This window comes from Ruditapes philippinarum, unplaced genomic scaffold (genome assembly GCF_026571515.1).
Source record: "Ruditapes philippinarum isolate M1 unplaced genomic scaffold, ASM2657151v2 ctg281_1_1_1_1, whole genome shotgun sequence".
Classification (NCBI taxonomy): Eukaryota; Metazoa; Mollusca; class Bivalvia; order Venerida; family Veneridae; genus Ruditapes; species Ruditapes philippinarum.
The window spans coordinates 169,349-197,141 of NW_026851635.1; the positions used below are offsets into that span (position 1 = coordinate 169,349).

The 27,793-nt window shown below is 32.2% G+C and overlaps 1 protein-coding gene across 1 annotated transcript; it reads left to right on the top strand.

The window, feature by feature from the left end:
* The first annotated feature begins 10,849 nt into the window (after positions 1–10,849).
* Positions 10,850–21,283, top strand: LOC132726060 (cyclin-dependent kinase 2-like). Its single transcript, XM_060711349.1, has 8 exons — positions 10,850–11,081; positions 12,094–12,171; positions 12,344–12,461; positions 15,362–15,532; positions 16,338–16,439; positions 17,037–17,106; positions 18,213–18,346; positions 18,942–21,283. Exons 1-8 carry the CDS (start codon positions 10,966–10,968, stop codon positions 19,050–19,052), a joined length of 900 nt encoding a protein of 299 aa, XP_060567332.1. The 5' UTR covers positions 10,850–10,965; the 3' UTR covers positions 19,053–21,283.
* The last annotated feature ends 6,510 nt before the right edge of the window (positions 21,284–27,793 follow it).

The following is a 27,793-nucleotide window of genomic DNA, read 5'->3' on the forward strand; positions in this document are numbered from 1 at the left end:
TTAAACTAATTAAAACTCCTGAAAAACTATCTAAAAAAAACTTAAAACCATTTTATGAAACTCTTTGTTGCGCTGACAATGTGTCCATTTCGAACGCCGTCATGTAAATATCATTTATAATACAATAATACATGTATCCTATTTTCATCATATTTCAAAATAAAGGAAAGTCAATCATTTTTTAAAAGGCTTTTACTTAATTATTATTCTCAATTTGTATTACTTATTTCACGATTTAAGTTATCTTTAAACATAAGACTACCCTTTAATACAAATTTTGGCCGACAAAAAAGCCCCTTTCCCCGTCAATTAAAATTCTACATATCTTTTCTAAAAAATAAAAAAACTTTAAAATTAAAAAAGAAAAAAAAAAAAAAACCCAACCCAAAACCCATTTTTTTGGAAAAAAAAAACCGGACAGAATTTTTAAAAAAAAAACCCTTTTTAATTGGCCAACAAAAAAAGGAACCCAAAAAAACAAAAATTTTATAAAAAAATTTTTTATTATCTTTTTCAAAAATAACAACAAGAAAATTTCAAAAAAAAAAAGATCTTTGGACCCCTATTTTAAAAATTTTATGGGCCAAGGGAATAAACAAAACCAATACAATTTTTAAAAAAAGGAAATTTTCGGGAACAAAATTTCAAAAAACTTTTTTCCCCAACATAAAATTTAAATTTTAAAAAATCATGAAACATTTTTTATAAATTTTTTTCACCCCAGCAAAGGGGAACCTTTTTTGTAAACTAAAAAACCAAAGGGGAAAATTTAACAGGGGGAACAACTAAAATCATTAAAAACCTTTTTCCCAAATACCCTTTTCCCCAACCCCACCCCAAATTTTAAATTTTAACCAACCTAAACAAACGGTAAACTTTTAAATTTTAAAATTTGCGAAAAAGGGGGAAGGGAAAAAAATTTGGGGGTTTAATGAAAACGTTTGTTTAATTTATCATTTTCTTTTTAAATGGGGTAACAAAAATTTTTATAAGATTTACTACTTTTTAATCTCATGCAGGGGCCATTAAAGTACATTTTCCCCTTTTAAAAATTTTTGTTTTCCAAAATTTTTGGGGCCCAAACCATTGACCAACCCTTTACTTTCGTTTCAATGTTTTTTGTCAGCATCAAAAAAGGAAATTTCTAGACTAAAATTTCTTTTAAGGGCCGTGCTAGGGGGCGTGGACGGTAACTTGCTCTTTCCAGTATCGTACAGAATAGACTTTAAAGCCTTTATATGTCATATGTTCAAAATTCACTCTGGAGAAATCCCTGTCTGTTTGGTAATGCGCTTGTTTGAGAGAACATTTCATTCCTTAAATTTTTGCACAAGATTAAAGATTAGGTCTTCAATATCAAGTGATCAGTTGAGTTTGTCTTTTTCTGACAGAGATTGCTGCTGTATTTTGAAAACCGAAATGTTTTGCATACAGTATGGTACTGCAAAATGAACTGTCAACATCGTCAGCGTAGGTGCCATACATCATCGAGTGTTTTGCCCCGTTATACCTAGGACACTCTAATATTGTGTGAACAATTCTTGTTAAAAAAAATTGTTCGTTTTTAAAGGTCCTTTTTGTGGAATTAATATGCTTCCTCAAAGTATGAGGGACATTTTGTCCTTTGGTAAGCTCAATATCGATATTTTCTGTTTGTATTAGATAATATGCATTGTAACAAGTTTCATGTAAAATTTCTAAAAAATATTCTTGGTTTGCATAAAATTATTTTGATAAATAGATAGCAGGCGAACTTCGTAGATAAGGATTTATATCACAGTTAGATGTTATCAAAAAGTTGTTAATTGGAAAGTAAACAGCTTGTTGCCTTCTGTTTTTTTTATGAAAGTGAAGCCTTGAAGAGCCAGAACTAGAGCCCATATATAAGACTTATTTCTGTTCAAGAATCTCGGAGAGTGAAGGTTAATTGCGAGCATGTATATTTGCTGTATAAACAGAGTTTTTATTGAGAGTCATACATTAAATGTAGACCATTGGTAATGGGCAATATATAAGGAACTGTAAAATTGAAAACATAGGACAGTTATATGTCTGAAAGGTCACCTGTATGCAAAATGAAGATAAAATTTACCGTGTGGTTTATGAGTAATGGATATATTTCTGAAATAAAACTTAAAAGGGCTTTTTTCAAAAAATGGGTAAACTCTAAATAATCTATAATATCACCATTCTGAAAAATGTTTACATATTGCTCAGTGTTAAGAAACAAATAAAAGCATCCAGGTAACAAATTACACAAGCAAAATGATTGTTTCTAAACAAAATGTTTTTAATATGTATAAAAATGTTGCCCTATCCCTCCCACTTTTAACACTAATTTGACCATTTCCCTATATAATTAGCCTTATTCAAAATATCCCTAAAATTTACCACAATGAGGGGCTGTTTCCAAAGTTTGCCTAAATTTTCTTAAAAGTATATTGGTTGATCATGCGAAGATAAAATACCTTTACCGTGTAGTTTTTATTCTATCAAACTTTGAAAATATCTGGAATCATATTTGCCATTAAATTTGACATTATTTAGCCAATAAATCCCTACAATAATTATATAATTAAAATCAAACACTTTTTTCTTCCATAAGAGAGATTAATAATGTTAAAAAGAAAAAAAGAAAGATAAAAAAGTCGCCCCTCTGGGGTTTGAATCCACAACCCTCAATTTCAATGTAGTTGACAAGTGTCTATTTGAATACTTTTCAAAGTGGGAGTAATGCAATGGTGTACCTTAAAATATTAAGAAATAGAGATATTAAAACCTTTTACACTAAATTTCGGAAAAGTGCTCATAAAATGAACATAAATACAAAAAGATCTAGGAAAATTCCAGCACATTTGCGATATTGTAATTTTTGTTCTTTATATTTTTAATTGAGATGAAATTCATTTTTCAGTGTCTTTCTATAGTTTTGATAGTAGTCGAAAACCTCTCTTTGATAAAATACTAGATATTTATAAGAAATTTGAATCATTTCCTAATGCTTAAGTCTTCAGAGAATTGTCCTTTTCTGTTTAATATATATAATGTCAAACGAAGTATTGTCACATATCTTCATTAGGTATTTGTTAAACCTCTGCATGGGGTTTCAGAGATATGTTAATTATATTTATTATATGATCTAAATATAGCTGCAATCTCAATGGTCCAAACTGTAGTCAACAGAACTTTTTATAGAATCATATTCACTGGGTGTAGTATCATATTCACTGGCTGAATTGGATTTTTCCAGTCTAAAAATAGATTGAGACTCATATTCAATGACTGTTAATTACGCGTGCTAATTAAAAATAATTGTTGCGTTTTGTTCTTTATGGTATATTTCTCGATTAAAATATCATTACTTTACTATTATAGTTAAACTGCATAATGAGTATAAACTTGAGTTACTTTTGTATGAGCAGCGTTCGAGTAGTTGTTGCACGCCTTACATGTGCGTCTTTTTCCCGCTCTTCAACGAAACAGGCTATCGCCTCGGTCAATATGTCATCTGCCGGTGAATATCACATCATATTCAATGGTACACTAGTCAATAATTGTATAATATTGCTTTAAATAATTGTATAATATTGCTTAAAGATCCTGTATGTTGTAATTGAGGTTGTATACCAGTGGTGGTGTTGGTAGTTTTTCACTCCGGATCACGGCAGTAAGCCATATTGAATTCACCAGAGCACAGTTCAACTAACGCGGTTGTATACCACGCTTAAGTGAAATTATATAAATGTATATAATTATGCTTATTAAACATTTTTCAAACATCGAAGAATATGTAAAATATGTACTGCAAATATTTGTGCATATTATATATATGTAATGATTAACCCTTTCCTTCATGAGCATATTGTGAAAAAATTGCCGTTTTCGTTGAAAAGCCTCCTGTTATAAGTTCAAACTGCTATATAACTATGAAAATGCTTCAATACTGATGAAACTTGGTACAGATGTTGACTGGAACATAGCCTCTGTAACAGCATGCTCAATCTTAAATTTCCTGTAAGATTGGCAACGGGGGGACGTCTCAAAATTGCCAAAAATAATTATTTTGCATTGTTTTTCCATCAAAACTGATTTCAAAGTGCTGCAACTTCTCAATGGATTGAGATAAAGTAAAAGGCTTTTCAGCGTTGGTTACACGTTACCTTACGATCGACCTGAGGCCATTTTTAGCCTGCCAAATGTCCAAAATTTTCTTGGCGATGAGGGGGGCTGCCGCCCCCTTCAAACCCCACAAACAGAAAGGGGCACTTTTTAACAACATTATTTTGCCAAACGAAAAACAGTGTTTGGGGCCTAAATAGGGTAGTTTTTCACTGTTTGATGTCTCAAAAGGGGGTCGTCAAAACACGTCTATATGAGGTAAAGGGTTAAATATCTGCATTCATTTCGTATTGAAAAATTTGACGTAGACTTTATCGACAATGTTTTTTTATTACCTCCCTTAATTTACATGAAATGTTAAATTCGGTAATATCTTTATATAATTAATGCTTTTTGGAACTTACAAAATTGATAAATCTTAATTTGAGCATCATATTGGTGATATAAAACCATAAAAAAAATTGTGTTACAGGATCTTTAAAATATGTATCTTTTGAGTTTCTATTTGACCTATGTTATGTGTTTTGACCATTACTTACCTAAACTTTGAATTATGTTGTTGCTTGCCATTGTGTTTTATTTTAATGATACATCGTGTCGTTGTATATGACCCTTAATTGGTTTAAAACAATATGCTTCGAGATTCATGCTATTTTTCATGAAAATTTGAAAAAAATGTATTTGAAAGAACAATATTGTGAATTGAACAAAGTAAGCCTTTTAAACATTGCAAATAACACTCACAATCCACGTAAATTTAAGGTCAAAATCTGCAAAAATAGCACTTTCTGTGTTAGTTATAAAATTATGGTGATAAAAAATCGCACATGACATGATTATTACTTGAACCTTGAATCTTTTTACTTTTCTTAAAATCTTATTACATTTTTCTCAAGTTTGATTGTCTTAAAATAGTTTGACTCATCTGAAGGCATGCACCATATTTGAATGAATGAATGAAGTTAAAGCTTAATGAGGGTCCATCCGCCCTTTCGGGCACAAAATGCAGTTTGCGCTGTCGAGTACGGACCACGGACATGTCACCAGTCATGTCCTTAAAGAGTTAATTTTGAAGCACAAAGTGGTGATAATTTACCTCCATGCAATTTCCACGGAGTATTAGCCAAAGATATGAATTTTGAGCCAAAAGTAGGTCACTGTACGGCGGTCAATGAGAACCTAAATGTACAGTAACCTGTGACAATAGGAAAGGTGGTTAGCCCTGAAAAGGGCTGTTTGCGCCAGCTATAGGCCTGTCTTTCAAGCCGTATAACCGTACGTGCTAAGGGCTCACGCACCCTAGCACACCGTCCTAGTCGACCCAATCGCCTACTTTGTAGGGCCACTCCCCTCGGCATTAGTCAGGACACCGGCAGCTGGGGGCCTGTCTAAAACGCGGACGCCTTAAGCGGACAATATAAACATATAGGGAAAACGCTGACAATATAGACAAAGAGGAAAAAAGCGGACGATATAGATATATAGTGTAGACTAATTGGTGATGATTTTGGGCATTGATGAAGTTTATAAAAAAATGATGTGTAATTGGATTTATACTTTAATATATAAAAAAAAATATAATAAATTAGCAAATTGGGAGAAATATTAAAGTAATTTATGATTGAATGTCAATGAATTTTATATTATATTTATATGACACATTTTCGGAATTTCTAAATATTGAAAACTAATATATGAAACAAATGGATCAAATGAATGTCTTTAGAATTACAATGATGGTACTATTAAATTGGCAACAGCTGATATGTAATTAAGGATATGTATTTCATTTTGGCATTTTTTTTGTCTGTCATTATGTGCAGTAGGCGGACAAAATTTTTGTTCGCAAAATAAAGAAAGCCTTGATTTTTCAAAATCAAAAGTTTGTAAGAGTAATTTTTAATCATAAATTATTGATATAAATAAGTAATGACAGGATGTTGTTTTTATTGATACAATATAAGCAGAAGCGTGCTGCAAATTAACGGTAATTATATAAGTGTGAACAACACGCTACTGATTAATCGTGTCGGCACTTAGCTAGAGATAACATGATACGCATTTTTGCGGACAATATAGATATATAGGGAAAACGCTGACGATATAGATATAGAGGAAAAAAGCGGACGATAATGAAATTTAGAGTAGACTTATTGATGATGAGGTGGGAATCGATGAACTTTATAGAAATGCTGTATAATAAAATAATATATTCATATACGTAAAACTTAATGGCAAATAAGATAATATTTTTTTTTTCAAATTACGAATGATACTAAATTGACCACATTAAAAAAAAATAAGGATGAAGCCCTCCCGTGAAAATAACAGGGCGGACAAAAGCCCTCCCGTAAAAATGACTTGGCGGACAAAAGCCCTCCCGTGAAAATAATAGGGCGGACAAAAGCCCTCCCGCAGCAAGTACATATATGTAAGTTGAATAGTTGATATTTTCATTTCAATGCACTCAACATATAAAAATTGTAACCATGGATATTTTTGTTTTCCATTGCATAAGCGTGTTTGTATGAGCTTCAGCGCATTCCTGATAGGCATTTGAAAAATTAGTGCTAAAATCTGTAAGTGCATAAATTATTCACGAAGATACGAAGGATTGCTCCCATGTAAAGTTAAGATTAATAGAGTAATAAATGATGAAAAGAAGTTAAAATTATCTAACTTGAAAGTTAAAGATATATATAATGTGCCTTGTAATGAGTCAATTACTGTTAAAATTGACTTTGTTTTAACGGCATTCGTGTAAAAAAGTTACCTTGTTAAAAATTTCTGGAAGGTATATTCAGATTAATGGATAAAATATAAATAAAACTAAAAAATATTATGAATTAAAGAAAGTTAATTGATATAAATTAATTATATACATGGTAGAAGCCATATATTTTTTATTTATATAACAGTTTTCTATTCTCCCGTTTTATACATTTATTTCGTCAGCGTTTTCCTTCTATATCTATATCGTCCGCTTTTTCACTATATGTCTATATTGTCCGCATTTTCTGTAGCCACTCTATTAATTGTGAGATGTGTAATTACTTGAAATATACAAGTGTTGGTGCGTGATTAAGTCAAATACACAGGTGACACGTGGATACTTTAATTAGTTGATTGGTATTTATAGCAGAAAGTTTCTTTTATTTACTTAATGGATAAAATGTAAATAAAACTAAAAAATATTATGAATTAAAGAAAGTTAATTGATATAAATTAATTATATACATGGTAGAAGCCAGATATTTTTTATTTATTTAACAGTTTTCTATTCTCCCGTTTTATACATTTATTTTCGTCAGCGTTTCCTTCTATATCTATATCGTCCGCTTTTTCACTATATGTCTATATTGTCCGCATTTTCTGTAGCCACTTTATTAATTGTACAAGGGTGAGATGTGTGATTACTTGAAATATACAAGTGTTGGTGCGTGATTAAGTCAAATACACAGGTGACACGTGGATACTTTAATTAGTTGATTGGTATTTATAGCAGAAAGTTTCTTTTATTTACTTAATGGATAAAATGTAAATAAAACTTAAAAATATTATGAATTAAAGAAAGTTAATTGATATAAATTAATTATATACATGGTAGAAGCCAGATATTTTTTTATTTATATAACAGTTTTCTATTCTCCCGTTTTATACATTTATTTCGTCAGCGTTTTCCTTCTATATCTATATCGTCCGCTTTTTCACTATATGTCTATATTGTCCGCATTTTCTGTAGCCACTCTTTTAATTGTACAAGGGTGAAATGTGTGATTACTTGAAATATACAAGTGTCGGTGCGTGATTAAGTCAAATACACAGGTGACACGTGGATACTTTAATTAGTTGATTGGTATTTATAGCAGAAAGTTTCTTTTATTTACTTAATGGATAAAATGTAAATAAAACTAAAAAATATTATGAATTAAAGAAAGTTAATTGATATAAATTAATTATATACATGGTAGAAGCCAGATATATTTTTATTTATAACAGTTTTCTATTTCTCCCGTTTTATACATTTATTTCGTCAGCGTTTTCCTTCTATATCTATATCGTCCGCTTTTTCACTATATGTCTATATTGTCCGCATTTTCTGTAGCCACTTTATTAATTGTACAAGGGTGAGATGTGTGATTACTTGAAATATACAAGTGTTGGTGCGTGATTAAGTCAAATACACAGGTGACACGTGGATACTTTAATTAGTTGATTGGTATTTTATAGCAGAAAGTTTCTTTTATTTACTTAATGGATAAAATATAAATAAAACTAAAAAAATATTATGAATTAAAGAAAGTTAATTGATATAAATTAATTATATACATGGTAGAAGCCAGATATATTATTTATTTTATATAACAGTTTTCTATTCTCCCGTTTTATACATTTATTTCGTCAGCGTTTTCCTTCTATATCTATATCGTCCGCTTTTTCAAACTATATGTCTATATTGTCTGCATTTTCTGTAGCCACTCTATTAATTGTACAAGGTTGAAATGTGTGATTACTTGAAATATACAAGTGTTGGTGCGTGATTAAGTCAAATACACAGGTGACACGTGGATACTTTAATTAGTTGATTGGTATTTATAGCAGAAAGTTTCTTTTCTTTACTTGATGGATAAAATATAAATAAAACTAAAAAATATTATGAATTAAAGAAAGTTAATTGATATAAATTAATTATATACACGGTAGAAGCCAGATATATTTTTATTTATAACAGTTTTTCTATTCTCCCGTTTTTATACATTATTTCGTCAGCGTTTTCCTTCTATATCTATATCGTCCGCTTTTTTTCACTATATGTCTATATTGTCCGCATTTTCTGTAGCCACTTTATTAATTGTACAAGGGTGAGATGTATGATTACTTGAAATATACAAGTGTCGGTGCGTGATTAAGTCGACATGGTAGAAGCCAGATATTTTTTTATTCATAACAGTTTCTATTCTCCCGTTCTATACATTTATTTTGTCAGCGTTTTCCCTCTATATCGATATCGTCCGCATTTCCACTATATGTCTATATTGTCCGCGTTTTCTATTTCGACTTGAATGAAATATGGTATAAAGTATCATGTGTATGATGAAATTAAACACGTGCAGGATTATATCAAATATACAAGTGACACGTGGACACTTTATTTAAATAAAAAAATGGAATCAGTATATACATAAATATATAATTTATACATTTCTTACTGTTTTATTGTCTGGTAGAACATAACATGATTGTTCAAGAAAATTCATATCTAATTCAGGTTGATAAAGATTACAATGGGGAATAGATTATCTATCATTGATTAATTTGAACAAATAAATAAACTAAAGTCTTTTTTAATTATTATAATAATTACACCTTTCAGATATTACTTTATAAAAGCCAATTATTAGCCTTTATTATGAATTTAACTATGCTCAGTCATTTTACACTATACAGTAAAAACTCGCTAATGAGACCAATGAAGGGACTTTTCAAATCTGGTCTTAATAGCGGGTTGGTCTCATTAATGAGTTTGGTCAAACAGAAAACCAGGCAATTATATTAAGGGATACCATGTACTGTACACATGTTTAATTCTGGGCTAACCTATTTCAAATGAGAAGATATAAAGCATACACTATTATTTTTTTATTTTCTTTTACTTTTTAACATAATAAAATTTTTAAACCTCTTTAGAGGTACAAAATGAATTATGAATGTCTTTAAACACAAACATATTTTTACATTCTTGTTAAAAGAATGACATGACTAACTCAATTAAATCACCATTTTACTACAAAGTACACCGAACAATTACCTTTAATTATTTTCACAGTTTTCATTGCCGATAAACAACTTCAAAAACCTAATCGTATCATGTTTATGTTTGTTTAAAATTATGGAACGAAAGAGATAATGATAGCAGCAACACCTTTAAAAAAACTTATTGAAAGTTTTCTGTTCAATATTTTGTTGTTTTAATCCTCCAGTTATGACATTAAAGGTGTGAAATTAAGAAATTATCGACAATATTATTGATCATTTACGGCTTGACCTCTGCCGTAAATTGGATGTCGTTAAATGTCGTAAAACTAGGACAACTGTTGTTTACATCACGTGTCAAAAAGATTTCAGCAATATACATGCCTGTCAATATCAAGGTGAGAAAGTGCCTGCGGTCGTATTTATGGGTTTCCAAATGTACAGAATTTACGAAATGGGACTGAATTTACTGGTCGTATTACGGAATAACGGGGTGGTCTCAAAATCGGGGTTAGCGACCATTAAAATAAAGAATAAAAAATTCGGGTCTTTAAAAAATCGTTCGTATTAGCGGGTTGGTCTCGAAAACGGGGTGGTCGTAAAGCGGGTTTTTACTGTATATCTATATCGTCCGCTTTTTTCCTCTTTGTCTATATCGTCAGCGTTTTCCCTATATGTTTATATTGTCCGCTTAAGGCGTCCGCGTTTTAGACTGCGCCGGCAGCTGGTCCGCAGAACTTTGTTGACGAAGTAGTGGTTCTTAACGCCCACGGAGGCTTCAGTTTAAGTTGTCTACTAGCCAAGCTGTAAATCTTTTGCCGATGCCCTGTGCCTTCTCAGCGACGTGCACGCTCCGAGGGGAAGTGAGAAGATGCACCATATTTATATCTCTGATTATCTCATATAGGTCTACTTTACCGCATTACGCACTTTTTTTTTACTTTCGCTGCACATTACTGCGTATGGGAACATCCAATCAAATCCGATGTAAACAGAATTTACGCGGGAAAGTCTGCGAGCCGGAGAATTGTAAACAAAGAAGCAGAAGACTTTTAGATAATGCAGTTTTATAACTAATTAAACGTTGAAACAATGGAAAACTTCCAAAAGATAGAAAAAATTGGTGAAGGAACATACGGCGTTGTGTACAAGGCCCGAGATAAGTTAAGCGGACGACTGGTTGCATTGAAAAAAATCCGCTTGGATGCGTAAGATTTTCATTAAACAAATTTCGATTATTCACAAATTATGTACAAACTTGTTACTAATTTGCGTTGTTTTAGGTATAACTCATTATATAGTATTTGCATTTTGCAGCAGTAAGTTTAAGACAAAAGGGATTGATATTGATCGATTATCACTAGTTTTCGCGAACTAACTGTGACCAAATAACACGTCGTTTTCCAATGCTAACCAAAAAGACTTGAAAGGAAACATAGTTTTACAAATGATTATTCAACCAATAAATTATCAAGCCTTTTGTATATTTTAAACTATTTTCCAGATCATTCTAATCAAGTCACAGATCTGTGATACACTATATCGACCAATAATCAGTAGAGTGGTTGGACCAATGCTCGGCGCATACCAATGCTTGGCTTAAAAAAAATAATTCTGTAGAATGTCTGAAAATGTCTCGAGTTATTTCCGATTTAGGTCACTGGTGCTTTCACCATTTTATCCTGGTGCGGTTCACTGCTGGTGAAGTCACATGACAATGCTTATAGCAGACGAACGACCATATGTAATCAGCAACATATAAATTATTAAAATCTTTTAACACTAGAGTTCTGGGGCTGTAAAATTTAAACTAAAAGTTGGGTACTTGTAAATGTATGAACATAATTTGGTTGTTACAATTTATTCAATATGTTTTCTTCATAAGATAAAAAAAAAGATTTTATTCGAAAAACAAACCTGCATCATGTAGTACTGTACGCCGAGCTATGGTACAATTTCACGCAAACCGCACTTGTTTATCTGGACTATCTTTAGCCTCCGCCATGTATGTCATAATGTGATTAGCAAATTTTACACAATGGCTATTTAAAACAATATAATCGGTCTTGAAAATGGACATATAACATTGAGCTTTGTTGACGTTGATTTGAATTTGTCATATCAAATATAGTAATTTTACGCCGAGCGTTGGTCCACCCACTGTAGATCTAATGGAAACCAGACCCAAATAGGATTTATTGAAATATTTGTACATTTCAGTGATTCTGAAGGTGTCCCAAGTACCGCTATTCGTGAAATATCACTTCTAAAAGAATTGGACCATGTCAATATTGTTAGGTAAGTGCTTCTACAAGGATCTCTCTGTTTATTTTTTGAAAATTAAAGATACACCTGTGAATTACTTCAAATTATAAAATATATAGGATTAACTGTACAACATTAAAATATTAATGTGTGACTTAAAATCCAACCAACCAAAAGTGTACATGTGTTTATTAAATATTCACAGGTTGCTGGATGTAGTGCACAGTGAGAAGAAGCTGTATTTGGTATTTGAGTATCTACACCAGGACCTTAAGAAATACATAGATAGTTGCCCTACTGGGTTAGGAGAAACTCTAATAAAGGTAGGGTGGGTGTTGCAAGCGATATTTTGTGACAATTTAATTTATTGCAACAGTTTATTTTAGCTCACCTGAGGACAAAGTGTGCTCAGAGATGAGTTCTTGTGATGGCAATGTGTCTGTCATATGTTGTTTTCCACAATTTCTTTAAACAACATCTCCTTTACCACTGGATGGATTTTGACTAAACTTTTAGGTCTAATACATTAGTACATGTAGGTCACAGGAGCTAAAAATTAGATCTGAAAAATCTTCCGCTCCTAGCACTTACGTATTTGGCATGTAGCATCACCTTGATGTCCTCTACATAAGTTATATGAATCATGTCCCTTGGGTTAAAAATGACCCTGCCCTAGGGGTCACTTAGTTCACATGGGCTTATATAGGACAATACAATTTAGTCTTCTTTTATGAATCTGCAATGCCTAGAGCTTTGATAGTTGGCTTTTAATATTGTCAAGATAATTGGTTTCTGCTTATTGAAAGATACTGACAGATACTGAAGTTTTTACAATCTCATTTATAATATACCTTTACAACTTTTTTAATGTACAGATTTTGAAAGTAAATTTGAATTGATATAACCCAAATTTTATTAGAAAAATTTTCATATTTATTACATAGAAAACAGAAGGAAAAATTTCGGTACTTTGAAAAATATTCGGTTTCCAGATTTTTTAGCTCACCTGTCACAAAGTGACAGGGTGAGCTTTTGTGATCGCTTTTCGTCCGTCCGTCGTCCGTCCGTAAACTTTTACTTTAAATGACATCTCCTCATAAACCACTAAGCCAATTTCATCCAAACTTCACAGGAATGTTCCTTTGGTGGTCACCTTTAAAAATTGTTCAAAGAATTGAATTCAATGCAGAACTCTGGTTGCCATGGCAACCGAAAGAAAAAACTTTAAATATCTTCTTTTAAAAAACCATAAGAGCTAGAGCTTAGATATTTGGCATGAAACATCTTCTAGTGAGTGTCTACCAAGTTTGTTCAAATAAAAGCCCTGGGGTCAAAATTGGCCCACCCCGGGGGGTCATTGATTTTCCCTATATGCATATAGTAAAAACTTAAAAAATCTTCTTTTAAAGAACCCAAAGAGCTAGAGCTAAGATATTTAGCATGAAACATGTTCTAATGGGTGTCTACCAAGTTTGTTCAAATAAAAGCCCTGGGGTCAAATTGGCCCTGCCCCAGGGGGTCATTGATTTTCCCTATATGCATATAGTAAAAACTTAAAAAATCTTCTTTTAAAGAACTCAAAGAGCTATGGCTAAGATATTGAGCATCAAACATGTTCTAATAGGTGTCTACCAAGTTTGTTCAAATAAAAGCCCAGGGGTCAAAATTGGCCCCGCCCCAGGGGGTCATTGATTTTCCCTATATGCATATAGTAAAAACTTAAGAAATCTTCTTTTAAAGAACCAAAAGAGTTAGAGCTAAGATATTTAGCATGAAACATGTTCTAATAAGTGTCTACCAAGTTTGTTCAAATAAAAGCCCTGGGGTCAAAATTGGCCCCGCCCCGGGGGTCATTGATTTTCCCTATATGCATATAGTAAAAACTTAAAAAATCTTCTTTTAAAGAACTCAAAGAGCTATGGCTAAGATATTTAGCATCAAACATGTTCTAATAGGTGTCTACCAAGTTTGTTCAAATAAAAGCCCTGGGGTCAAAATTGGCACCGCCCCGGGGGTCATTGATTTTCCTTATATGTGTATAGCAAAAACTTAAAAAATCTTCTTTGAAAAAACCCAAATAGCTAGAGTTAAGATATTAAGCATGAAACATCTTTTAGTGAGTGTCTACAAAGTTTGTTCAAATAAAAGACCTGGGGTCAAAATTGGCACCGCCCCGGGGGTCATTGATTTTCCTTATATGTGTAAAGCAAAAACTTAAAAAATCTTCTTTGAAAAAACCCAAATAGCTGGAGTTTAGATATTAAGTATGAAACATCTTCTAGTAAGTGTCTACAAAGTTTGTTCAAATAAAAGCCCTGGGGTCAAAACTGGCCCGGCCCAAGGGGTGTCATTGTTTTTAACTATATGTGTATAGTAAAAACTTTAAAAAAATCTTCTTTTAAAAAGCCCAATGAGCTAGAGCTTAGATGTTTAGCATGAAACATCTTCTTATGGGTGTCTACAAAGTTTGTGCAAATAAAAGCCCTTGGGTTAAATTGGCCCTGCAACGTTGGGGGTTGGGGGGGCCTATATACAGGTGAGCGACCTCAGGGCCATCATGGCCCTCTTGTTTGAAGTTCTGGAATTCGAAAATCACACTGTATTATAACTAGTAAAAAAAAAAACAACAACATCCTTTCTGAAGCCTAAAGTTGTAGAGCTAGATATTTAACATGAAACATTAAATAAAACTTATGAGTTTTTCCTTATAATGTATAGTGAATCCTTCAAAAAATCTTTTAAGAAAGCCCAGGGGCTAGAGCTTAGTTATTTGACATGAAACTTCATCTGTGGACCTCTGCCAAAATTGTTGAATTTCTGTTGTCAAAATGCACTGCCCACATAGGGAACATAGATTTTCTTATATGTATACAGTAAAACTGTCATAAATCTGCTTCGCTGAAACAAGTCCAGTCCATAGGCTAAAGCTTAGATATTTGCCATGAAACTATCCAGTTAGGCTCTACTAAGATTGTTCAAATTATTGTTCTAAGGTCAAAATAGGCCCATTCAGGAAGCTATAGGTTTTCACTTTACGTACTTTTATAAACAATTTTTAACAAGACGGAATGATATACCATTATGGCCACAGGTGTCCATGAGTGTATTGGGGCCAATGATCTTGTTCCTATAGATACAGAAAAAGAAATAATCTTAATTTTGGACTACTTATTTTGTAAGTTAAAAGAAACTTTAATTAATGTTATATAAATTTTTTTTACAGAGTTACTTACACCAGCTGTTGCTGGGAATCGCTTATTGCCATGGTCACCGTGTTTTACATAGAGATATAAAACCACAGAATCTTCTAATAGATGTGCAAGGAAATATCAAGCTAGCAGATTTTGGTCTAGCCAGAGCTTTTGGGGTACCAGTTCGTACATACACACATGAGGTATGCTTCTATCCTGTTTTTCAAAATCTTCATATTTTCTTTTGTTTCCCTGCTTTTTGTAAGTAAAAGGTGTGCTCTGTCACACTTTGTATCTGGTCTGTAACTCCGATATTCATCAAGGGATTTTGATATGTTAGCATAAATGTTCACCATAATAAGATGATTAATAATGTGCAAACCCAGAGCCTACCTCCAAGCTCAAGGTGAAACTTGGAGATCAAAGGTCAACATTGTCTGATCAGTGTTTTTTTTCCACCAAAATATACAGCGCAATTCGGCCCCATTCCCCCCTTATGTTTTTTTCCACCCTCAAAGCCTAAATTTCCCCCTATATGGCAGCCTGAATCTGCCTGCAATAAATATCTTTCTTTTTTTTTTGCAACTAACTGCTGAAAAATGTTTTATTAATGCCTGTAAGAGTTACTGTTAAGCAAGGTTGTTTAGGTAAGTGGAGCTACTTCCGGCGTCCCAACAAGTTTAACATACGACGCATCAAATTTTAGATCCGTATATTAAGAAAAAAAGACGTATTTTAAACTTGTGTTGCAAGAGTTGCTCCCCTTTTCCACCGCCAAGAAAACAATATAAAATAAGTAAACAAATAAAATTCCCCCTCCTTTATTGCATTTTGCCCCCTCCAAAGGGCACCGACCCCCTTCCCCCAAAAGTGAAAAATAACACTGCTTATGGAAGCAATATTTCATGTCTGGTCCCTAACTTTTTCATCTGTCAACGGATTTTGAAATAACGGCACAAATATTGACCATGTGTATCTGCATCTGTTTTATTTCTCTTATGTTTACAGGTAGTTACATTATGGTACAGAGCTCCAGAGATCTTGCTTGGTAGTAAGTTTTATTCCACCCCAGTGGACATATGGAGCCTTGGGTGTATTTTTGCAGAAATGGTAAGCATGATATGATTTTGATATATTGCCATGCTTGTAACATATATTACATGTAAAGTTATCAAACCTTGTGTCTATCTTGGAAGAACATTACATGATCATAGTTGGTCTGAATTATTAAAGTTTAGATGTATTAGAATTGATTATATATAGAGTTATATGTTTATAAAGTAGACATAGAATGCGTTTTGTTGTCATTATATAGCTAACATTATAGTTATTGACATAACTTGAACTGATAAAAACACATGAATTTGTAATGAAAAAAAAATTAGATAGATTTAGCTTAACATTATGAATATTCAATTGACCTTAGTGTAGTAGTTTAAAAGGAATCAGTATTATAACCTACAATTGACTTAAACTAAGATTGACTCTCATCTAGTGAGTACATGTATAATTTTGTACTTGCTGCATGTCTTGTTATAAATATAGTGAAATGTGTAAACTTTGTATAACTAGTAATACCCTCTCTGAATTGATGATTTTACATATTACGCATTCCTAGCTGAGTTATAAAATCATTTAAAATTTTAGTGACCATTTGAGATTTAAATGTTGATATGTGTTGATAACTTTATATATTTGTATTTGTAGATAAAAAAGAAGCCTCTTTTCCCAGGAGATTCTGAAATTGACCAGCTCTTCAGAATATTCAGAACTCTTGGTAATACAATTTTCATATTATTGTGCCCCACTTCAAAGAAGTGGGGTATATTGCTTTGCATTTGTCTGTCTGTCGGTCGGTCCATAGACCAAATGGTTTCCGAGTGATAACTTGAGAACCCTTAGGCCTAGCAACTTCAAACTTGGTATGATGATTGGTCATGTCCAGTAGATGACCCCTATTGACTTTGGGTTCAAGGGGTCAAAGGTCAAGGTCACATTGACCTTGTAGGTAAAAAGTGCTTCCGACCAATAACTAAAGAACGCTTGGACCTAGGAACTTCAAACTTCTTATGATGATTGCTCATGACCAGTAGATGACCCCTATTGATTTTGGGTTCAAGGGGTCAAAGGTCAAGGTCATCTTCATTATGTAATTAAAAACGGTTTCCAATCAATATCTTGTCAAGCCCATAGCTGCTGGCCCTCAAACTTTGTAGGTGCATTGGTCTTGGTCATAAGATGACCCCTATTGATTTTGGAGTCGGGGGCGGGGGGATTAATGTCATTTTGACCTTGTGCTTAAAGACAGTTTCTGACCAATAACTAACCAACTCAAGTTGTCTTGGTTGATATTTTTTATTAAACTAAAAATACTTTTGGTATACTCATTTGAAGGTCTTATGTAATATAACAATTTGGCTGTCATTAATAAGGCCTATATGATTCATAAAATTTATGCATATATTATTTGGTAAGGTTTGTAATAACTTTGTCATAAAATAGCTGCACAACCTTTGAGGTCATAATTACCTTGTGACTAGTCATGACCATAACCCATATTGATTTTTTGTTCACTAGGTGAAAAGTCAGTCATAATAACCTGATCACTTGACTAATTGACTTCAGATAGGGGGCATACACATACATACAAACATAACTTGTTTAACTCTTATGAATATCTATTGTGATAACATTGTATAAAGCCCTGGTAGCAAATATATGCAGTTTGACAAGATTCTATATTTTCAGGTTACTCTTTAAATGAATATATGAAAAATTTTATTTTGAAAGGAACAGGCATTTTAGGTTATATTACCTTTGAATAATTTGTTTTATAACATGTGTTTTTCAGCTTTTCATGATTAAGATTTTGATTTTTTTCAGGAACCCCAGATGAGACAGTTTGGCCTAATGTTACCCAGTTACCAGACTTTAAATCATCTTTCCCTAAATGGCCAATACAGTCTGTGGCCAATGTTTTACCTCATCTCTGCCCAGAGGGCATTGACCTGATCACTGTAAGTAAATAATTGTAAAGCTAAGTTGTAAAATCATTTCAGGTTTTAAGTCACTATTACACAGGGCTAGATATTGTAATGAAGATTTAGGCCATACAAAGAAACGGTTATTTTTCAGGAATGTGGAAATCACTGTCAATTACTCAAATCTGCCAAAACTTTATAATATCACCAAAACTCTAAGGAATTGTTGCTTGCATGGGTTTCTATTGGTGACTGTGTATAAAAGGATTTAATTCAGTTATAAAAGCAACACATTTCTTGTTACTCTGTAGTGTGTATGCATTGAAAGAGAAAATAACATCATGTCATGTTATGCATAAGTTTATGCTGAGAATTAGTTACAAAAAGGTTGAATCTGTTTATAGTACACCAGGTTTTGTATAATTATGTCCCTCTGCAATTTTGTTTACAGTTAAGTGTTTCAATAAACCTTATCTTGATTTTCTTTTACAAGATTACCAACCCCAGACATAATTACAAATGGATGATCAGGTAGTACCCATATACTCAAAGGTTACTAAGATTCTTCTCATTAAAACATTCAAGCTTAAATGTATTTATCAATATTAGTAACAAAAAATAAATTTTTCAGAAAATGATGAAATATGAGCCAAGCCAGAGAATTTCTGCCAAAACAGCATTGGGGCACAGTTACTTCAGTGAATTGATTGGCAGAAATAGACCTGCCCCAATTATTAAGTAGAACAGTTATCTAGAAAGATTAGAGTGCCTTCTTTTTCTGCTGCCGTACATGTAGTGCCACAGAGAGCTGCTGTTTGCTGAATCAGAATCCCTTTAACTGATGTGTTCTTACAGATAACAATGTGCCAGGGATTAGCTTCATTTCTAGCATAGATCTAGCTGTATGTTATATATAGGCGCTATGGCCACTCTGCAGGTTAAAAGCTATACAAACAAAAAGCAAACATAACATTTTTTATTATAGCATATACATGTATTGTACATAATATCATAGTCCTAGCTGGCTGTGTGTAATTTTATGAAGTACAGTGGATATTAACATGACATAGTGGTTTTTTCCATAAAACAGTGTCATATACTACATGGATGTTCAAAAAACCTTGCCCCTACTTTACAATTTCACTGTTAATAATAACACAAAACAATGCTGTAAATTGAAATTTTACCTTCATATAGAAATTGTTGTTAATTGGTAAAATTTGAATCTGTGTTTTATTTGTCAGGACATTTGAAGTATTTTACATCATCTAGCATTGTCATTTTTTTAGAAGCCTTAATTGTAAGTAATGTGAAAACTGCTGATAAGACGGGAATTCATATTATTTGTAGCATTTTTCTCTTGTTGAGGTTTATGGTGCAGTCTAGAGTTTAGAGATGTGATATGTTATAAACATGTACTGCTATTGTTATTTTACTATTTAATGTATTTCTCTATTTAATTTGTTGTTTATGTATTAATTTTAAAAGAAACTTTTAACACTTGCATAGCATTACCTACTGTAGAAGAATATTATATATATTTTTTTTTTGGTTATTTAAATTTTTCAATCATAGATCTGCAGTGTACATTCATTAAAAAATATTGCTATAAACTGCTTGTAAATTAGTTTGGGCGAATGAGTATAGAAATTCATTGCCACATAAGTCAGCCATTAAAATTTGGCTTGAGACTGAAGTCATGTCATTTAATAATGAGAACCTCTTTTGTTAAGTGTTTGACTGAATCATTTCAACATTACCAATATTTTCTTAGAACATTAAGGTTTTATTGTATTAAAGCTGTATAACTTATCTATGGAAAATCAGTCATAAATTCTACAGAGGTGTTCCTATTATAGCTTGAGATTTTCAACCAATTTGAATGTTGCTTTATAATTTTAAAGTGATTTTGACAAAATCCAGCTAATAAGTTGATCATGCCCAGATTCATTTTTAAATGAAAATTACCTGATTTAATTTCTAAAGTGACCGTTATATAGAAAATAGTGTTTACAAAACGTCTTACTGACAGGAGATCAACAGGTTATTTTGTGATTTACACAATTATGTTGCCTTTGATTAGAAGAAATTTTTAATCGTTTTGTCTCACTGCAGTCTGTAGAACAAATTAGCTCATTAGCATCACATATGATGGTAGACAATTTCTAATCTCGGGGTATAATAACTCTTTCCATGGACCATCTTCACATTGGTCAAAGTTAACCTAAATTTTTCTGACAAAAGTGTCGAGGAGAACAGTATAATCTGAACTAATTTAAATAATGGAAACTTTAGATGATTGTACACTCAGCTTAGTTTTGAAATAGGGCAAACCATTTGATTTTAGACAATTTAAACTATTAATCTTTTACTGAAAATTTCTGTATTTTTTTCTGTCGTTTCTGTTTTTGTTGTTGTTACATGTTGAGCAGAGTATGGTCATATGAAGTCATGTTTTTCAGGGTCTTTTCCATATATAGGCAAATAACTTGTATTTGAGCAAGCAGGTAGTAAAATGTTGATGATGGTCCTGTTGTCGTAGAAACAATCCCTTAAATTTATAGTATTTCTTGTATAAGGTCTAAATATGTTGATAGAAAAGCTATAAGCCAAAAAAAAAAATATGTAAAAAGTTTAATTTGATTCTTTGCAAATAGTAGCTATGTTTGTTATTTTAAATGTTTTTATCTTCCTTTAGTTTTAGTTCTACTTTTAAGTAAGTTTTCATTCACGATTGTTTTGAAGAGAAAAAAATAGATATAATGAAACTAATCTTTTCAATATTTTGATGAATAATTAAGGTTAAATACAAAATTTGAGGTTTAAAAAGTTCAAAAGGTGTTCAAATTTGAAAATACCACATTGTGTTCAAATAAGAATAAAGTGTTCAACAGTTTTATTTCAATTACATGTATCTATGTTTTTATAATTTGTGTAATTTTATATTAAAAATGGTCTATGTGCAAGCTATAATTTGTGTTTTTGTTGTTTTTTATGGACAATTATATTCACTGAAATCAGAGAACGAGTTTTTTTAAATGTACATGTAAATTAAGAATGGACTCAGTTATAAGACAGTAATTTAGTCTAATTATAAGATGGACAGACAGACATTGCTGTGTCTCTTACCAACTTTTGCAAGTCAATCTGACATATCATTGCCTAGTTGACCTCTACAAATACTAGGCAAGTACAAAATAATCCTACTCTGGGAGTTGCTAAGTTTACAAAGCTAGACTTGTGAAGTATAAATGTTTTTAAAATCTTGGTAAAATTCTAAGACTAGATATTTAGCATCACATCGTTGTCCTCTTCAAGGATTAATATAATTCCTGTCCCTGGGGTCACTTAACGGCTGTTTATATAGGAAAATACATTTTAATTCTTTTTAGGAACTAAATTGCCAAGAGCTTAGATATTTGACATGTTACACTGCATAGTTGACATCAGCAAAAATCTCTGAAATAACGATGCCCAAAACGTAGGTATTTTGGATGGAGCATCACTTTTTTGGTACTCTAAAAGTTTTAAATCAAGCATCTCATTCTGGGGTCAAAACTTGGGGTCCCTTAGTTTATATTGGCTTTCATTGTAAAACAATAAGTCTTCAATGTCAAGAGCTTGGATATTGCCGGAAAGCATCGTATAGCAAATATTTTAAGAAGTCATTCGACCTAGAAAATAAACCCAATGTGATTTCGTTTGTGGCTTACCTTCTATCACGAATCGCAGGTGAGCAATCCAGAGCCACCATGACTATGACTATCTTGATGTCCAATGGAAAGTATAGCAAGGGGCAGTAATGTGTAGATTAGTTGTATGATAGTTCTAGAAGTTGCGTCCCTTATACAGAATATGAGATTAGAGTCATTTTGGCGTGGTCCTAAAATACTGATTGGCTCTGATTAAGTATTTTTATAGTTTATGCTCATAAGGCAAGTTAACTGTAACAACAATTTTACTGAGATATTTGTAAAATTATCACACTATAATGTAGCTTATAAATCTCATGAAAAGATGTTAATCTGTATTAGTCAAGTTATTGAAACTATTGGTTCATAAAATTGTCATCTTATTAAAAATTAGTCGTTTTATTTTTCTACGTTTTGACCTTTTAGTTATTTTTTAACTGAATTTAGGGTGATTATATTTCTTTTCTAACTTCATGCTTGCAAGATTTTATAGTTTTTACAGGCGAACAGCCTACATAAAACTGCGTTTTTATATTATTTAGAAACACATATTTCATACAGTTATACTTTATGAAACAAGCTTGAATGATTTTCATGATTGTTAGATATTTATTGCAACCGTGTTTAAGCTCGTGACCCCTTATCACATTAGCTGAAGCGTTACATAGATGTTTTTTTATGAAAATAAAGTTTGGTAAAGCGTTAAATCATTGGCTATCAGTCTATATCTAGAAAAAAAGGTACATTTACATAAATACCGCCAAGAACAGGAAATTATTCAACTTAACTTTAATTATATTGTCAGAATAAATGCCAGATTGTGGCTTTCCGTATTGTAAATGTTAAAACTTTATTTTGATGAAGTTCGATTGAGCAGAGACATTTTATACATCTATTTTTGATTCTGGATATAGTTATTAACATGCCATTTTTTTAAAGAAGAAGTGCACTTTTAGTACTGTCACTCATATATTAAAATAAACATTAAGATTACATTGAATATTGTAATATTGAAATGGCCATATAGGGCCGTTACATACATACCTTCAAACTTCATCGACCAGTCTAGGAAAGCATACAAGGTGGTCTTTATAGAGGAATGTGGTGACTCAAACATGTAAATGTTTATTTGAAAACAAAAAATGCAGTCATTAATGATTGTCTTTGTTTGGAGTGTCCATTAAAGAACATGCTAAATGTAGTAAATCAGACCAATATGATAAAGATAGGCAATCAACATTTGAGCCGCGTCACGACAAAACAAACATAGTGCGTTTGCGACCAGCAGGATCCAGACCAGCCTGCGAATCTGCGCAGTCTGATCAGGATCCATGCTGTTCGCTGTCAGTTTCTCCACTTGTAATAGTGTTGGTAAGCGAACAGCATGGATCCTGATCAGACTGCGCGGATGCGCAGGCTGGTCTGGATCCATGCTGGTCGCAAACCCACTATGTTGGTTTTGTCGTGACGCGGCTCATTTACTTTCAGTTTCTATTTATTATTAAGTTATAGAAGTTATGATGATGCAAAGAAAACACGTGGAGAATAAGTGTTTCTACGATGCTGTTTTTGTAGCATTGACCATCGTAATCACTGTGTCTTAAATTAATAAACATATATCCTACACCATGAACGATATAAAACGGCATTACCAAAAACCGAAACGGCATTACCAAAAACTGACCGGAAATGTCTTTTTCGAGGACAACCAGATATTTTAAGATTAAAAACATATTCGTAAGATATAGTGTGATCACCTCGATATAGTGTGATCACCTCAAAACGTTTGATAACATGTTACTGTGATGTACATTTAAAGCTTGGCTAATGTGTTGAACAATATTAATCCTACAATAATAGGAAATGTTCAAACTTGGTTCCATTCTGCATTGAACTGGCGTAAAACTTCCAAATCTTGCAAACACTGACTTATAAGATTTCAATATTTTTTGAGCGACTTGGGTGATCATGATATCTTGTATTTGTTGGCCTTATTTCCATGCCTCAGTAACTTGCTCATTTTAAAACTTTCTAGCCTTGATAGTTCATCTTAATTGTTACAAGTCATGTTCCCTGTAGGCTTTGACATGGTTAATTGTCCATTATGTTTACACTTGTACATGTATTGTTAGTGAATAAATGTTGTTTCATTACAGTTGAATGGCGCTTGAAAATTATTTATTTGTTTTGTACAGTTTTGCCGAATCATTCTGCCAAGTGTCCAGTGTAGGGTAAAAAGAAGTATTTTGTTTTCAGTGTTTGATATATAAACTGAGCAACATATCCAAAATAAATGTTAATTTAAATGTGTTTGTAAAACCTGTTAAGAATGAATGGTATTTGATATATTTGTACGGTTTGAACTTTTTCTGCTCGTGTGATTATTTATGTAATTGACAAGCCTTTTAAACAGGGCATGGACATCTGGTACCTATATATTTATTAAACATTTACCGCAAATATACTGGTGTAGCCCCGAATAATTTCGGTTGTTGCACAATACCTCGATCTCTACAGAAATCGCCTGACCGTATATTTCCATTACCCCAGAATTCGCTGGTGCAAGATGGATCCTACGCGGTACCTCAAACATTTGCGGTACGACACCAGTATGACACCAGTATTACACGATTTTCAGTTCATTACTGTAGTTGGACACGATCTACCACGGTTCATTCCGGACGTTCATGAAATCGCAACGATTGTACACCAATATATCACTATAAATTATCACGGATAACTGGTAAAGTAGGAACGATTCTTGAAGTTCGGCTAGTCTTCGTCGTCTAAATCAAAAGATACCCCCATAAGCCTTGTAAAAGATATTATATTATGTCAGGAGTTACATTTATATGTGCAAGTATAACCATACAAAGAATATAAAGAACAAAGAATATAGTCATAAATATCATTTCAGTGAATGTTCTATTCTCTCCGGAGAATAAAATCATGCTCTCTATTATATGTGTCGCACTACTTTAGACATAAGAACATTACACCGCAAAGAAATGCTTCTTCGATACAAAATAGACACACAAAATGCATTATAAACAAAAATATATTGCATTAATGTTTTGTTGACCAGCCTCTCTGGCTTCTGAAAAAAAGTTATCTTTTAAGATAAGTTTTGAGACATCTGCCACCTTGCAAACACATTTCGAACTGAAATATTTTAAAACGTTTCTTTTTCTTAATCGACACAAAAAATCGAGTGAATATTAAAGTGTCAACAGTGTCGTTAAATCACTAATGGGGGATGGTTTAAGCAAGTGCAGCTGTTTTCGACAATGTTTTTACTTTTTTCTATGGAAAATTTATTGGTTGAAACGAAAACGAAATTCAAAGAATCATATAAATCCGTATTATTTTAACGCTAATTGGGCATTTTCTGCAATTAATTGGAATATCTGCATGATTATATGATTAATTTAATTTCCGCTATGATATTCTCAATGAGAATAATACACATATTAAAGCAAAAATTAACCAGAGTTTGATGCTTTATTATTAAAGGTACTTGTCCAAACTTAACTGCGCCCATTTTCGTCATTTATTTGTCTGCTTTGAAGAATTAGTCAAGATAGCTGTCGTTGTCGAGCAAAACTTTAATGTAGCCTATCAGCACGAAACTTTAATGTAGCCTATCAGCACGAAACTTTAATGTAGCCTATCAGCACGAAACTTTCAATACAGAAGGTAAATGAACAGATTTTATTTTTTAATTTTGCATGATTAAAGATAATTATTGTTGTTGTTGTGGGTGGTGCTGCTCCTGCTGCTGCAAACCCCTTCGCATCGAAGAAAGATCGAGTTCCTTTAAAATAAATGTTGAGCTGTGTTCTAAGCCTGATTCTCATTTACTTAAATTGTTCAATAATATTTACCGGAAAATGGTTAAAATGATATTGGAATTTCAGATTTATCTTGCATTCATCCCATGGTTGAAAGATGTGGTACCTTGGTTACATATTGTGTTCCGCTTCGAAGATATCGCGGACTTTAAACTCGTCCTTTTTTAAACTCGTACTTTTGTAAACCACGCCTAAATTACACTTTATTGCGTATTTTTTTTTATAAAAGATGCACATTTTTGAAGGTCTGTTTCAGTGTGAACGTTTTGTACATGTAAAATAGATAAAATAGGAAAGGCTATATTAAATAAAGAATAAAAACATCAAGGCAGGAAGTAGTCAAATAAAATTGTCGCCCGCATGGAAAGATGTTTTAAGATTTCGGTTAAAAAAAAACTGCAGTATTTGTATTTTATTCAAAAATTCTTATATCGGTATCATCAAACAATAATCTTTGACCCAATGTTTGCTTTCTGTTCTAAATGTTTACAAATTTAAGGATTAGATTTTTCCGTTCTGGAGATGACTCAATTTGACGAGACGATAATTTATTGAAAATGAATATTATCTGGCTATCAGTACAACTGAACCTTGTAAATAATATTTCGTCTTACAACACGTGTAAATGCTCTTTTCGTCCCTATAGATGAGATTTGAGACTTCATACTCAACCGTCTACAAATAAATAAAGTCGAGACTTTTGTTATTTCTTTACCCTCGTGAATGAGCAGCAAATACTTGAGCCTGATACTTGAGAAGGATATTTTAAGACGGATTCTCCCTTTATTCTGTTGATGAGGTATTTAAAAAATATATTTAAAAATATCTTGCCCCGGTCATTTGGTTATAAACACTGGATTTAATTAATTTCTTTACAATTTATGCGGTTCCTTCTACTGTACTGCTTATTTGGTGGAAATCTACACGAAATTCTAGTATTTATTACCATGGCGATTTAGTTTGTTTCATTTTTTCTCTAAGAAATGAATTATGAAAATGGCGTAAATTCATGTCGTAATCCGCCTGATTGGGTGCTTACTGAATTTTGATTAATTTTCCTCAGTTAGGCAAATTGTTAATGTATGAGGACATTTCTATTCATTTCTCTTTGCTAATGTAAATTGGTAACATGCGCAAACGTTGATTCATTTTACTGAAAAAATTATTCCAATTTCGATTAGTTTCCAGTGTTAAAGTGAAAATCGGTAATATGCACTAAGTTTAGTTAATTTCCCTTTGCTATTGTAATTGGGTAATAGGGAAAGGTTTGGCATATTTCATTTTGCTATAGTGTTAACAGGTAACATGCGAAAACACGTGATTCTAATAAGTAGCATTCCAAGTTTTTATTCTTTTTAAAAAAAAAAGAAAGAAAAAAGGTAAAACATTACGAGAATATCGACATGCATCTTTAATATACCACCATTTCATCAGAGCATTATTTCAAAGGCATATGAAATTTCAGACATTTAGCCTTTCATTTTAACGTTGGTCTAATTTCGTAGAAACTTCTTTAATGCGGCTTTTCTTAGAATTTTAATATGGAAATAAGAACAATGAATTTATAGACATTAACTCTTTTTACCAATACCATATTAATATTTGTGTGTGTTTCTTGTTTATGGCGTACAATATAAATTCATATATCTTATAAGAATGGCTTTTATTTTTGTTTGCAATTGGGCACCTGAGATTCATTATTTCTCCATACACAGAGAGCTTGGCTGATATGCTTTCCGTTAACAAGATGTTTTCAATTTATATAATATCATGCTTTTACATTTTCTTAACTGCTGGTGTCAAATTTACTATGAAATGTTGCTGCACAGATGTGGTTTTGGTTTCTATATTGTAAACTGCGTCTTTGCAAATGCGTTTCTATAGTAACAATTGACAAATATAAACTGGTTTCAGAACACTTTTAGCGTGATGATCTGTGG

What these genes read in the sequence shown, in the direction of transcription:
- LOC132726060 (XM_060711349.1), top strand. Translation starts at nt 10,966, where the DNA reads ATGGAAAACTTCCAAAAGATAGAAAAAATTGGTGAAGGAACATACGGC. An exon ending in TAGGAGAAACTCTAATAAAG is followed by an intron (nt 12,462 to 15,361) that starts GTAGGGTGGGTG and finishes TTTTTTTTACAG; the next exon opens with AGTTACTTACACCAGCTGTT. An exon ending in GGTGTATTTTTGCAGAAATG is followed by an intron (nt 16,440 to 17,036) that starts GTAAGCATGATA and finishes TTGTATTTGTAG; the next exon opens with ATAAAAAAGAAGCCTCTTTT.